This window comes from Phaseolus vulgaris, chromosome 7 (genome assembly GCF_000499845.2).
Source record: "Phaseolus vulgaris cultivar G19833 chromosome 7, P. vulgaris v2.0, whole genome shotgun sequence".
Taxonomy (NCBI): Eukaryota; Viridiplantae; Streptophyta; class Magnoliopsida; order Fabales; family Fabaceae; genus Phaseolus; species Phaseolus vulgaris.
The window spans coordinates 12,880,540-12,894,428 of NC_023753.2; the positions used below are offsets into that span (position 1 = coordinate 12,880,540).

At 36.3% G+C, this 13,889-nt stretch overlaps 1 protein-coding gene across 6 annotated transcripts; it reads right to left on the bottom strand.

Moving 5' to 3' along the window:
* Positions 1-5,990: 5,990 nt before the first annotated feature.
* On the bottom strand, positions 5,991-11,536 carry LOC137828364 (uncharacterized). Of its 6 annotated transcripts, none has more exons than XM_068634895.1 (9): positions 11,227-11,536; positions 11,045-11,154; positions 9,523-9,843; positions 8,712-8,810; positions 7,480-7,526; positions 7,259-7,380; positions 7,063-7,164; positions 6,291-6,647; positions 5,991-6,203 (listed from the first exon to the last, which is right to left on the bottom strand). In XM_068634895.1, the coding sequence occupies exons 6-9, from the start codon at positions 7,376-7,378 to the stop codon at positions 6,129-6,131; spliced, it is 654 nt and encodes a 217-aa protein (XP_068490996.1). In that variant the 5' UTR covers positions 7,379-7,380; positions 7,480-7,526; positions 8,712-8,810; positions 9,523-9,843; positions 11,045-11,154; positions 11,227-11,536; the 3' UTR covers positions 5,991-6,128. The 6 variants fall into 6 exon arrangements, with proteins under 6 accessions (XP_068490996.1, XP_068490998.1, XP_068490999.1 ...); XM_068634897.1 differs by having other exon boundaries at positions 11,049-11,154; positions 11,227-11,524; XM_068634898.1 differs by having other exon boundaries at positions 11,049-11,150; positions 11,227-11,490.
* Between the last annotated feature and the right edge of the window lie 2,353 nt (positions 11,537-13,889).

The following is a 13,889-nucleotide window of genomic DNA, read 5'->3' on the forward strand; positions in this document are numbered from 1 at the left end:
TGAAAAATTGTTTTAACTGAAACTGCTTTAAACTGTTCAAGTTAACCGCTACTTACAATGCTTTAATTGTAATAAAACTTGAGATGGGTGGCGTTCCAAGTACGAGGAATCGCCCCTCCTTCCAGCGTCTCCAAGTGGTAGGCGCCGTTTCCGAGTGCTTCGGTTATTCTAAATGGTCCTGTCCACTTGGGCGACAATTTGTTCTCCATCTCATACTGGTGGGCATTCCTCATCACCAGGTCACCATCTCTGAATTGCGTTGGTTTTATTCTAGAGTTGTACTTGCGTTCAACTCTTCTCTTCACCGCCTCCGCCTTCACCCGTGCTTCCTCCCTGACTTCATGCAGCAAATCCAAGTTCATTCTCCTTTCTTCATTCGAGTCTTCCGCCACGAAGTTTTGGAATCTCGGCGAGCTTTCCTGGATTTCAACTGGAATCATCGCATCACACCCATACACCAAACTAAACGGGGTTTCATGGGTTCCCGATTGCTCAGTGGTATGATATGCCCACACTATACGGGGAACTTCTGATGGAGGAGGGCCAAGCACATCTCACCATGGAAGCCAAGACCCAAAGCTAGACCGTGATGAGCGTCTAGACTCAAGGAAGGAGCGTCTAGGACGTGATGAGGGAGGGCTACACATGGAGCGTCTAGGAGGAGACCTAGACCGTCTAGGCCCTATTACAAGGTCAATGGCTAAGCACATTCACGCCCAATTGGATGAAGCCACGGATGGAAGAGAGAAAGCCTTGTACATGTTACATGGAGGCCCATTAGGGGTGCTTAGTAATTAGAGTAGTGTTAGAAAGCATAAATGAGTGAATATTCTAGAAGCTCATTTTGCTTGGCCGGTCATGAGCACATGTGCCATGTGCCTTGTCATCTTGCATTTCATTTTGCTCTCATTTCATTTGACTTAGCTTAGCTTTCACGGTCATATAGCCTATAAAAGGGAAGGCCATCTCATGTATTTTCCAAGATTATTGATAGTAAAGTTATGCTGCCAACTTTGTGCCAAGTTTTGCTTCTACCTAGTTTCTAGGCTCTAATCTTCACATCCTTCACCTCTCATTGGGCTGGCCGAACCTCCCAACTTCCATACACACCATGCACCTTCAAGATCACCATAGCTCTTAGGAGGATCTTGCTCATACACATCCATGGCTTCCTCACCATCTTTCACATGATTCTAAGAAGAACTTCATGAATTTGCCATCATTTGGTATCATGAGCATAGGTTCTTCAAAGATGAGTTGTTCTTGGTCTTTTCCTTTTTAGTTCTTCTTTATTTCATGTTGTTTATCTTATTCCCATAATTGTCTTGCTTTTTTTTACATTTTAATTTGTTTTGGTGTGCTATTTGGAAGATCCAACCGATGCACTTTGTTCAATTGATCTTGAACAATTCTTGTGCAAATTGTGATAGGATTCCATACACCTTTGAGTTGCTGTTTTATTTTAGGTTTTTGAGTCTTTATTGCACTTTTAATTTGGTTCATATTATGCTCTTTGAGTCTTTAATTTCTAAATCCATATATGTTTTGTAAAGTTATGTTCATCCACAATGTCATCAATTCATAGTAGTCCTTTGATTGGCTTGATTGTTTCTTGATTTTGGGTATATACTTTTGCTTTGAATCTGCTATTCATTTAATCTTTTGGTGCCTTTTTAATTTTAGTTTGAGTTCCTATTTGTGTTTAGATCTTACACAAATTCCTTTTCTCAATTCCATTGTGTTTAAATTTTGGTATCTTACTGTTTTTTCCAGTTTTTTCCAGAATCCCCTGTTTCACATTCTCTGTGCTGGCTGTTTTGTTCCAGAAAAATATTTTCACTCATAGGAAAATTTTGATTCTCTGGAATATGCAAGATTAGAGTGTTACCGAAAAGACAAAAAAAGAATTAGTTCAAAAGAGTCAACAGAAAAAAAATGATAAATATTTTAAAATCAGTGTGCAAATCTGAGGCGCTACAGCTGGTGTAACTGAACACTGAAATTGAAAAATTTATTAAAAAAAAATGGTTCATGTGTTTTGAGTGATTCCAACGCCATATTTTAGCTAAGATCTTGAATATCTTGCATATCAAATTTCAGAATCAAATCTAAAAAGCACAGCTCAGCATAAATTGGGGAAAAACACGTTTCTGGCCCACAACAATTTTCCAGTGGTGCTGTTTTTTTATTTTGTAATCTAATTCTAGTGCTATTCTTAGGATTCTTTTGTTTGCCTACCTTTATTTGAGTACCTTTTAATTGCTTGCTTAATATTTCTTGGACCTCTTTCTAGTTGTCATAATCTAACTCCTTTTGGTGGTACTGTTTTATTCTATTAAATTGTTTCTTGCTTTTGTTCTTTGACCTCTAATTTGGTGCTGGAATTTATTCTCCTTTGGTGCTTAATGGAATGGAAACTTGACTTGGGTAGGGTTTAGTCTTTTGATAGGTGCTGGAATTCAAGAATTATGACCTTCATTCTAAGGGGAAACAAAGACAAGGCAGAATCAAACACTTTCCCAAAACACCACAAACACTTGGAAGGCCCAACAAGCAAAGACAACCAAAGAAGTGCCAATAGCAAAAAGAGGATCAACAAAGGGAGTTTTCTTAATTTCTTTGCAACTTAGTTTGTGTTAATTACTTCTTAATTACGTACTTAGACGGTGAGTGTGTCTTCAAGGGCTCAAAGTGTCTAAGAAGCCTCACCTAGGGCCGACTAGTGTAGAGTTTTAATTAGAAAACTGTTATTTGTTTTAATTACTTAACTTGCTTCTTTAGTTACGCTTTGCATGTGTGTTTGGTTTGTTTAAGCTTGTTGAACCGTCTAGCTTTCTTAATTAGTAGCTAACATTGTTTTCTTGCATTGAAAAAAAATTGATTTCTCAACTTAATTGTGTTCTAAGTAGTTTGCTAAGAGAAAGTTTTGTGTGAAGACATTGAGGGATAGTTTTTGGCTAAGGCAAAGGCTTGGTACTTAAGTAGTCCTTTGTGACTCACCTCCCTTACCTGGAAAACTACCTTCTTTGACTTTCCTAAATTTCCTCAAGGTAAAACACTTATATACACAAAAACTTTAGCCATGTCTTCTCCCCCTCACTCTCCAAAGTCTATTGTAAGTGAAGTAAAATCTATAAAAATCTCTTTTAAAAGAAGTTTCACAAGTTGTGCAAATGATTTCTTTTAGACAATTGGAGAATGAGACAAAAATTAATGAATTGGCTAAAGCCCAAGAAGAGAAATCCCAAAAATCACAAAAATCAAAGAAAACTCATACTCATGCATCTAGGAGTAATGAGTCTCTAGGGGAGGGAAGCCTTAGAATTAATGACTATTACCAACCACCCCCTAGAAGGAATAGGCAAAGGGAGCAAGAGGGGCCAAGGGAAACTAGAGTAGACCTACCTCACTTCCATGGTAAGGAGAATGTAGAAACCTACCTAGATTGGGAGATGAAAGTAGAACAACTCTTTGCTTGCCATAGGGTGAGTGAAGAACGTAAGGTACCCCTAGCCACCCTTAGCTTCCAAGGGAACGCCATGTATTGGTGGACCTCTCTCGAAAGAGAAAGGCGTCTTCATAGGGAACCTCCCATTACATATTGGAATGACCTTAGGGGAGCCCTAAGACGCCGCCACATACCTTCCTACTACCATAGGGAGTTGATGGACAAGCTCCAAAGACTCCAACAAAAGAACATGAGTGTGGAAGAGTATAGGCAAAAAATGGAGCTCTACATGATGAGAGCATCCATTAGAGAAGAGGAGGATACCACAATAGCTAGGTTCCTTAGTGGCCTATCACTTGAGATAAGAGATAGGGTAGAGCTCTTACCTTACCAAGACTTGAATGACTTGGTTCAACTTTGCATTAAAGTTGAGCAACAAATCTTACGCAAAACGTCAAGTCAAAAGGTGAGCCCTTACTCTAACTTTTATCCCAAGAAGGAGTTTAGAAGGGAGGGTAGTACATCAAAAGAAAAACCAAAAGAACCTACCAAACCTTTCACCAAAGAAACCTCCACCCCACCCATCCAAGCTAGAGATGTTAAGTGTTTCAAGTGCTATGGTAGAGGGCATGTGCAAGCACAATGTCCAAACCAAAGGACTTTGTTTCTTAAGGGTGTAGATGAATACACTAGTGGCGAGGATGAGCCTAGTGAGAGAGAGGAAGGGGGAGAGGATGAGAGGGTAGCTCCACTAGAGGGAGAATTGCTTATGATTAGGAGAACCCTCAACAATCACCCTAGCACATCCATTGAAACACAAAGAGAGAACATATTTCATACAAGATGCAATGTTTTAGAAAACATATGTTCCCTCATTGTGGATAGTGGATCTAGTTGTAATTGTTGTAGTGTTAGGATGGTGGAAAAGCTTAAGCTACAAGTAGTTCCTCACCCAAAACCTTACAAACTTCAATGGCTTAATGAAAATGGGGAACTACATGTAGACAAGCAAGTGGAAATCAAGTTTTCCATAGGGAACTACAAAGACAAAGTTTTATGTGATGTAGTACCTATGGAAGCTTGTCATATCTTATTAGGGAGACCATGGCAATTTGATAAGAAAACCTTGCATGATGGTCTCACTAACGAGATTTCCTTCACCCACAAGTATAAAAAGTTTGTACTTAGTCCTTTACCACATTCTCAAGTGGTGAAAGACCAAATAGAAATGAAGCATAAGAAGGATGAGGAAAAAAAAAAAAGCGCTAGAAAAAGAGAAAATCCTTAGGGATAGGAAGGCGTGGGAGAAGAGTGTTCCTTCCCACAAGGTTGATCAACAAGAAAAGCCTCTTGAAAACGTTTTTGAAAATTTGCTTCTTGTTGAACAACCAAGCCTTATCTTTTGTAAATGAGCACTTACATGCACTGCCACAAGTAGTGAACTTATGAATTTACCTCCTCAAATAGAAAACCTTTTAAGTGAATTTGAAGAACTATTCTCTAATGAGGGTCCCATTGGGCTCCCTCCCCTTAGAGGTATAGAACATCAAATTGACTTCATTCCGGGGGCAAGCCTACCAAATAGGCCTGCTTATAGAACAAACCCCGAGGAAACAAAGGAGATAGAATCACAAGTTCAAGACTTGTTGGAGAAGGGTTGGGTTCAAAAGAGCCTAAGCCCTTGTGCTGTACCTGTCTTGTTGGTGCCCAAAAAGGATGGAAAATGGCGCATGTGTTGTGATTGTCAAGCAATCAACAACATCACCATCAAGTATAGGCATCCAATCCCAAGGCTTGATGATATGCTTGATGAATTACATGGGTCAACTCTATTCTCCAAAATTGACCTTAAAAGTGGATATCACCAAATTCGAATCAAGGAGGGTGATGAGTGGAAAACCGCTTTTAAGACCAAATTTGGATTATATGAGTGGTTGGTAATGCCCTTTGGGCTTACTAATGCCCCAAGTACATTCATGAGGCTTATGAATCACACCTTGAGAGATTGTATAGGTAAATATGTAGTAGTTTATTTTGATGATATCCTAGTGTATACACTACAAAAAAAAGTGTATATTGTGGCGGTTTTTTCCGTATAAAGTGGCGTTTATAACCGCCATAATATACACTTTTGACGGTTTCCCAAACCGCCATAGAACTGGCCGCCACAAAGTTTAATGTGACGGTTTTATGTTACCCGCCGCAACACCCGCCACTTTAAACATAGTGTAAATAGTGGCGGTTTTCATATGTAAGGAGTGTCAGTTATAACTGTCGCAATTTACAATGATTGAAGAAAATTCTAACACCATAATATACGTAAGTAGTGGCGTTTTTAACTGACGTAATTTTAATACTGAATAAATAAAATTTAACCCCTTTTTGTAATCTGTTTTATACAATTATAAATTAACCACCACTTTTTTATATTCTATTTTATACAATTATAAAATTTAACCACCACTTTTCATAATTAAATAAAATAATGTATAAAGTTATAACCATCCATTCATTTCATTGAAAATTAAAGCACACATAATAATGTTCAAAAGTTTATATGTAATTGAAAATTAAAACACATAAAAAGTTCATACATCCCTAATCAAATTCAAAATTACAACACATAATTGTTCAAAAGTTCATATATCCCTAATCAAGTTTAAAATTAAAACACACATCCCTAATTAGTTTTGCTTCCGGCACTTGATCCTATTACTTGATTAGGTGATGGAGCACCACTTCCATAATCTGATGCCTGAAATAAATAATTTGAAGTTAATGAATTTGTATGTTTATAATTATAAAATAAAAGACACTAATAAATATTTAAATATATTAATACCTCATTGGTGGATGCATGAACCAAATTAGCTGCCATTGCAGCAAAATGTTCTGGAACATCTTTTCTTGAAGCAATATATGCAAGCAAAGTGTTCATTTGATTTTTCAGAGTTGCAAGCTCATTTTCCATTTGAGTTACCTTGTCCTCCACATTTGACGAAGTTGAACTAGAGGAAGCATGGTTCATACCACTTAGCCTTGTTGTGGATCCTTTGAAAGCAAGGTTGGGACAAGCTCCATATGATAGCCCTCTAACTCGACCCGGATGCTCCTTTCCAAATATGACACCAATTGGATCTTCTGGAGATATATCTGAACCACCTTTTGGATTTGTCAACATTAGTTCATCAATTTTTTCCTGGATAAAATAGAAAATAATCAAAAGAACAACATATATACTTGTTAGAATATATTATGGCAGCAGTAAACATAATAATCAGGCATCCAAATAGCATGAGCATTTGCATGTAATCAGGATGCTTACTCAGGAGGAAGATTTGATGTATGCAAGCAATCCAATATATCATCATGATCAATACATCATCATCAAAGCAGTCCAATATATTTTCATGATCAATACATCATCATCAAAGCAGTCCAATATATCATCATAATCAGTACATCATCATCAAAGCAGTCCTATATATTTCCATGATCAATACATCATCATTAAAGCAGTCCAATATATCATCATGATCAATACATCATCATCAAAGCAATCCAATATATTTCCATGATCAATACATCATCATCAAAGCCGTCCAAACACTTACCCCAATTTCCAGTGCCTCATCATTCACATATGTGCCATTTTTCCTCTTATGTGTGATCTTCCACATTTCAGCTCGTCCAATATTTTTACCAGTCTCAATTTTCTATATGTTCAACAATAATAACATAAGTATAATGTGGTGAAAATTGTAATATATTAAAATTAAAATAGAGAGCACAATATAAGTAAACAAATACCAAATTATTTCTTCTTCTTGACAAAGACATAGCACCACCGACAAAGACAAAGACATTCAACCCATTTGCATACTCAATGGTGTTTCGTGGTTTACAAATCCTCGATTTATCAATTGGCATGACTACACCAAAACAACAAAATAAAACATTACTTATCTAGTAATGTATACATATATTATATATTAAACTGAAGTAAAAAAAGTTAACCAAAACAAACTTACTTGGATTGATGGTTGTGAAGCTGTGAAGCTGCTAGATAATTGTGAAGCTGGAAAATGTCCATTAGACACATCAAAGATAGACGTTATCATTAGATTACAGTAAAAAAATAAGTTCACATAACAAAAAATGAAATAACAAACTCAAGTTCACATAACAAAAAAGTTCAAACAAATTTAGTCACTAACCAATGTGGACTTTATGGTCCATTCATCAACGAGGGAATAAGTAAAGACTATTAATGAAAGTTGAGCTAAAAAAAATCTTTAATGACTCAGTTTAGAAGACAGGCAAATAATCACTTTTATGGTTCTATATATTCTATCAGATTCCAATTTAGTGCACTGTTCCAATATATATATATATATATATATATATATATATTATTTGTTATCTTATATTCATTATGAAGATTGTTATCTTATATTTCTTATTAAGAACTAGACTCACCTTATTTTGCACCCTTTAGAATAGACTATAAAATAACTCTCATATTATATTAAAACTTAAACTGAATCTTATAAATCAGTGAAATTTACATCTATCTATATATTATAAAATGATAAATATCTTTAATTAGTAGGATCTTCCATATTTATTCCATGTCTTTGTAGCACGCTTTGCAGTCTAAAGCTGCCAAGGAGACTAAAATGGTAGCAAAGCAAAAGGGCACACTCTCTTTCTCATCATCAAACTTTTATTTCAACATCAGTTACATGTGAAACCCTTTACTGTGTATTCTGCAAAAATAGATGAAATTCGATGAAATTCAGTTATTTACTATTAATGAGAAGTTGGTAATATTAATGTTGCTTAAAAAATAGTATATTCATGTCAAATATATATAAATACAAACAAAATTGCTAATTTATCTTGACCATATCATGTGTTTAATTTCTAAAAATTCCCTGTATCCAAATCATACCCATACCATATTATGTACCTAGGCCTCATAGCCCAAAAGTTCAATCTTTTGGGTGACAACACATTAATCATTTTATATCCGATAACTTTAAAACACCTTAAGTTGCATAAAACCAACAATAGTTCTCCAAAACGTATAGAAGATACCCCAGTTAAACAGAATAAATCCAATCAATTAACAGAAAAGTTTATGTAGTAAAAAAATGGCTCAACAGAGTCTGAGTGCACAGTTCAAGTGAACTAATGAAAACAAAAATCTACAGATTAAATGTACATTAATTACATATATTCCACAAAGTAATGACCGTACCTCTTTTTCTTTTAACAGAGCTGCATAATTAACTGATAAAGCTTTAATTTCTGCCTCAGATGCTAGAAGTTTCTTGATTTCAGCTTTGTACTGTTCTATCTACAAATAGTAGAGCAAATATTGAAATTACATCTTTTCCTTTTGGGTTATAAAATGACATCTTATTTGACCATCCACTTCTAAAGTAAGGGGATTCAAGGGAGCAAAAGAAGTTATACACATTTACATATTTAGACACTACAATGTCAAGCATAGATAACAAATTTTCACCAATTAACCTACTGAAATACAGTGTCCATCATGTTAGATTATTTCTTAGAGGATGAAAATTATATTCGCAGTTCTTGAATGTGCCTTTAGTCATGAAATTTGTCAACATTCATAAAATGGTTTATTACTGAAGAAATTAATATCCAAGTACCCAAAGACTAATTTCCCTGATCAGGAACAAATATGGCCAATGATAAGTATAGTCCTGAACCACCATGAGTACATGATTCCGACCACTACTCATGTGACATGTACTTGAATTTTTAAATTTCGGAGAAAGAATTAATTAAACTCGACTACTATTTGCTAAGTTGAAATTTTGTTTACTGCAAGCAAAATGAATTAAGTTTTTCTATAGACTAAAGTTTATACACAAATTCAAATTAACTTTTGAAAATGTTAATTAAGAAATCTTCTATAGATTAAAATTTCAACTTGTAAGAAACTCAATTCATTCCACCATCATACTTTCTTCTCCTGTAAATATTTATTGAGAAATTTATCTCTAAGGAGCAGAACCTTTGACCAAAGTGTCACTTACCTGCTAATGAATTGAACAAGACCATGTATTCTAGTATGCAACTAGAAGGGAGAGAAAACCAAACTGCACATCACTTCTCACACTTATTTGTGATCAAATGAGAATCATTTGTTCCAAATAGTGTTTTCAGGTAATTCTTATGCTGGGTTGAAATCCATTCACTGTTAATCCTCCATCAACACATATAACCTGTCCAGTGATGTAAGAAGCACCAGGCAAGCAAAGGAAAGTCACCAACGAAGACACTTCTTCAGGTTCTGCTATACGCTTAATTGGAGTACGGGACAAAATTTCATCCACAAACTTTTGGTCTTTCAACAACTACCAAAAAGAAAAAAATCAAGTTAGATCAATCACATTGCTAACATCATCTAACAAAGATAAACACCAGTAGTAATATACTCATTTCAACACTTTCACATTGTATTTCTTTTAGTGCAATAAAAAAGTATGTCAGACACAACAGGAAATACTTGATGGCCAGAGTAATTCATTTATCCATCAATCCACAGACCTTATAGATTAGAAAGGGTTCACTATGTTGGTTTTATGATAATGGGAGTCAATAGTATATGACATCCTTTTTAACATGTTCTTTTTAACATCCAAAATCCAATAAAATAAACCACAACTAATCTGTTTGACATAAAAACGGAAACTACTGTACTGAACATTATAAAATAATTTCACAAAATAAAATTTAAAGAATGAAAATAACATAATTGTATTAGGGGTACCTGCAATCAAAGAATGAAAATAACAGAATTGAGAGAAAGAAAGACAAGTTTCCAAAGAGTAGAGCTCTCTCTGGCAAGAGAGGAATCTGTATGCTCCAATTATCCACACTTGAAAAGGGTTAGCTATGAGAGGAAAAAGATCTTTATTGAACTGATTCAACGTAAATTAATACAAGAGGACATATATAGAGAGAACTCTACCCCCAAGAGTAATGATTACAATGATTTCTAGTATCTTAGAGTAAAACACTAGTTATAACCACAATATCTCGTGGCAACTCAACAAAATATTTTCTCCTCACTCAACATCCACTATTGGATCCCCCAGGATGATCTCAACATTTTCCCAAAGGAAAAAGACCAACCCCACTCCCCTCTAGCAGAATCAACCATTCTCCAAATACTCCTTCTCTACTAATTGAAACAGAAATACACCTAAACGGAACCACTAAACAATCAATCCTACTTTTTATTCTTAGGTTTACAACTATGGACCTGAGTGGGATATCAATTCCCTGCCCAATAGAGTTAGCCTTGTCCTCAAGGCTGAAACCTGGAAAGGGCAAATGGTTGTTGCAGACCGCCAAATGGCTTTCTCAACAAATCTGATTCAACAATGTCAAGACGATGCAGTGTCATTCTTTTACTCATACGTGAATGGGCAAGCTTCACCTATGAACCATGTAAGAAAATAGACCATTCTCCTCACTCAACAAAGACCCTTGGATACAGAAAAGCAGTTTCTGCAGGATTGGAACAAAAAATGAGTTTTAGAATTCTCTCACCTGCCTTTGTGATAACTTGCTTTAATTGCTCGAAAATCAGAACTCGAGTCAGGAAACTCTTTCTCCCCTGCCGCCTCTGTGATAACTTGCTTCAATTGCTCTTTAGCTACCTAGTATAAAGATGAAACACATAATGAAATACACAAATAGAATCACATGACAAATCCTAAACATCAAATTACCTTCAAATCGGTTCCGTGTAGAGGCAGAGAGAGTAGGTTTTGTGAGGCAGAGAGCGCTAGGGTTCGTATGGAGGCAGAGTTCGTGTGAGGCAGGCATGGTTAGGGTTCGTGTGAGGCAGAGAGCCCTAGGTTCGTGTGGAAGCAGCAAGCACTAGGGTTCGTGGGAGCCAGACATCGCTAGGGTTTGTGTGAGGCAGAGTGCTCGATTCGTGTGGAAGCAGCGCAGGGTTCATGTGAGTGTGAGGCAGAGAGAAGGACGAGAGTGAAAGTGTTAGACTTAGGGTTCACTCTTGTTTTCAAAATGAAATTCAAAAAAATTTATTTTCTTAAGTTTTCAAAAAAAAATCATTTTTCAAGTGAAAAACTGAAGGATTTTTAAATCAAGTTAAAAATGTGAATATAGGAATAAAGAAAGTTTTTAATTCTGAAAGAAAATTACGACAGTTAAAAATGACATAATTTGAAAGATAATTATGGCGGTTAATGAAATTACGTATTATACTGAAACTTGTGGCGATTATTAATAACCGCCATATTAAAACCGCCACTTTTTACATATTTTTTTGTAGTGATAGTAAAACCCTAGAAGACCATCTAAGTCACCTTAGGGAAGTTCTTCTAGTGCTTAGGAAAAATAGTCTTTTTGCAAATAGGGATAAGTGTACCTTTTGTGTAGATAGTGTAGTTTTCTTAGGCTTCATAGTAAACAAAAAGGGGGTGCATGTAGATCCCGAGAAAATCAAAGCCATCTGCGAGTGGCCCACTCCACAAAATGTAAGTGATGTAAGAAGTTTTCATGGGTTAGCTAGCTTCTATAGAAGGTTTGTACCTAATTTTTCTAGTCTAGCTTCTCCTTTGAATGAACCTGTTAAAAAATATGTTGCATTTTGTTGGAATGAAAAGCATGAGCAAGCCTTCCAAAGGCTAAAAGCTCAACTCACCAATGCACCAATTCTATCTCTCCCAAATTTTTCCAAAACTTTTGAGATAGAGTGTGATGCATCGGGGGTAGGCATAGGTGCGGTATTGTTGCAAGGTGGACACCCCATGACTTATTTTAGTGAAAAACTCCATGGTGCCACCCTCAACTAACCCACCTATGACAAAGAGCTCTATGCTCTTGTGCGAGCCCTAAAGACTTGGGAACACTACCTTGTGTCCAAAGAATTTGTCATCCATAGTGATCACGAGTCTTTAAAATATTTAAAGGGCCAACACAAGCTCAACAAGAGACATGCTAAATGGATGGAATTTCTTGAACAATTTCCTTATGTAATCAAATACAAGAAAGGAGGCACCAATATAGTGGCCGATGCTCTTTCAAGACGGCATACACTCTTTTCAAAATTGGGTGCCCAAATTCTTGGATTTGATCACATAAGAGAACTTTACCAAGAAGATCAAGAACTCTCATCCATCTATGCCCAATGTCTACATAGAGCGCAAGGAGGTTACTATGTGTCCGAGGGATATCTTTTTAAAGAGGGAAAACTTTGCATTCCCCAAGGAACACATAGGAAACTCCTTGTCAAGGAATCACATGAGGGGGGACTCATGGGCCATTTTGGAGTTGATAAGACTCTAGACCTTTTAAAAGCAAAATTTTGTTGGCCACACATGAGGAAAGATGTCCAAAGACATTGTTCTAGATGCATATCATGTTTAAAAGCAAAGTCTAGAACAATGCCTCATTGACTCTACACCCCTTTGCCGATTGCAAATGCTCCTTGGGAAGACATTAGCATGGATTTCATTTTAGGACTTCCTAGGACTGCAAGAGGCCATGACTCTATCTTTGTGGTAGTGGACCGTTTTAGCAAAATGTCCCATTTTATTCCTTGCCACAAGGTAGATGATGCTCAAAATATTTCTAGACTCTTCTTTAGAGAAGTGGTGAGACTTCATGGTCTCCCTAGAAGTATAGTATCTGATAGAGATCCCAAGTTTATAAGCCACTTTTGGAAAACTCTTTGGGGCAAACTTGGAACAAGACTACAATTTTCAACTTCTTGTTATCCTCAAACGGATGGCCAAACCGAAGTAGTCAATAGATCTCTTGGGACTATGCTTAGGGCTATCATGAAGGGCAACCATAAATCTTGGGATGAGTATCTTCCCCACATTGAATTTGCTTACAATCGAGTAGTTCACAAGACTGCTAATGCTTCTCCTTTTGAAGTAGTATATGGTTTTAATCCTCTCACACCCATGGATTTGTTACCTCTTCTAATCCACAAGAATTTGTGCATAAGGAAGGAGTAATCAAAGCTGACTTTGTGAAGAAAATGCATGAGAAGATTAAACTCCAAATACAACAACAAAATGAGAAGTACACAAAATACAACAATAAAGGGAAGAAGGAAATAATTTTTGAGGAAGGAGACTTAGTTTGGCTTCACCTTCGCAAAGATAGATTTCTAACTCAAAGGAAGTCCAAACTAAGTCCCCGAGGTGATGGACCCTTTCAAGTCCTCAAGCGAGTCAATAACAATGCATATAAATTGGACCTACCTCTTGAATATGGAGTTCATGACACTTTTAATGTAATTGATCTTTCTCCATTTGTAGGTACCAATGACGATGACGAGCTGGATTTGAGGACAAATCCTTTCCAAGGGGGAGGGGATGATGGAGGAGGGCCAAGCACATCTCACCATGGAAGC

What these genes read in the sequence shown, in the direction of transcription:
- LOC137828364 (XM_068634895.1), bottom strand. Translation starts at nt 7,378, where the DNA reads ATGCCAATTGATAAATCGAGGATTTGTAAACCACGAAACACCATTGAG. An exon ending in CAAGAAGAAGAAATAATTTG is followed by an intron (nt 7,165 to 7,258) that starts GTATTTGTTTAC and finishes TTGAACATATAG; the next exon opens with AAAATTGAGACTGGTAAAAA. An exon ending in ATGAGGCACTGGAAATTGGG is followed by an intron (nt 6,648 to 7,062) that starts GTAAGTGTTTGG and finishes TATTTTATCCAG; the next exon opens with GAAAAAATTGATGAACTAAT.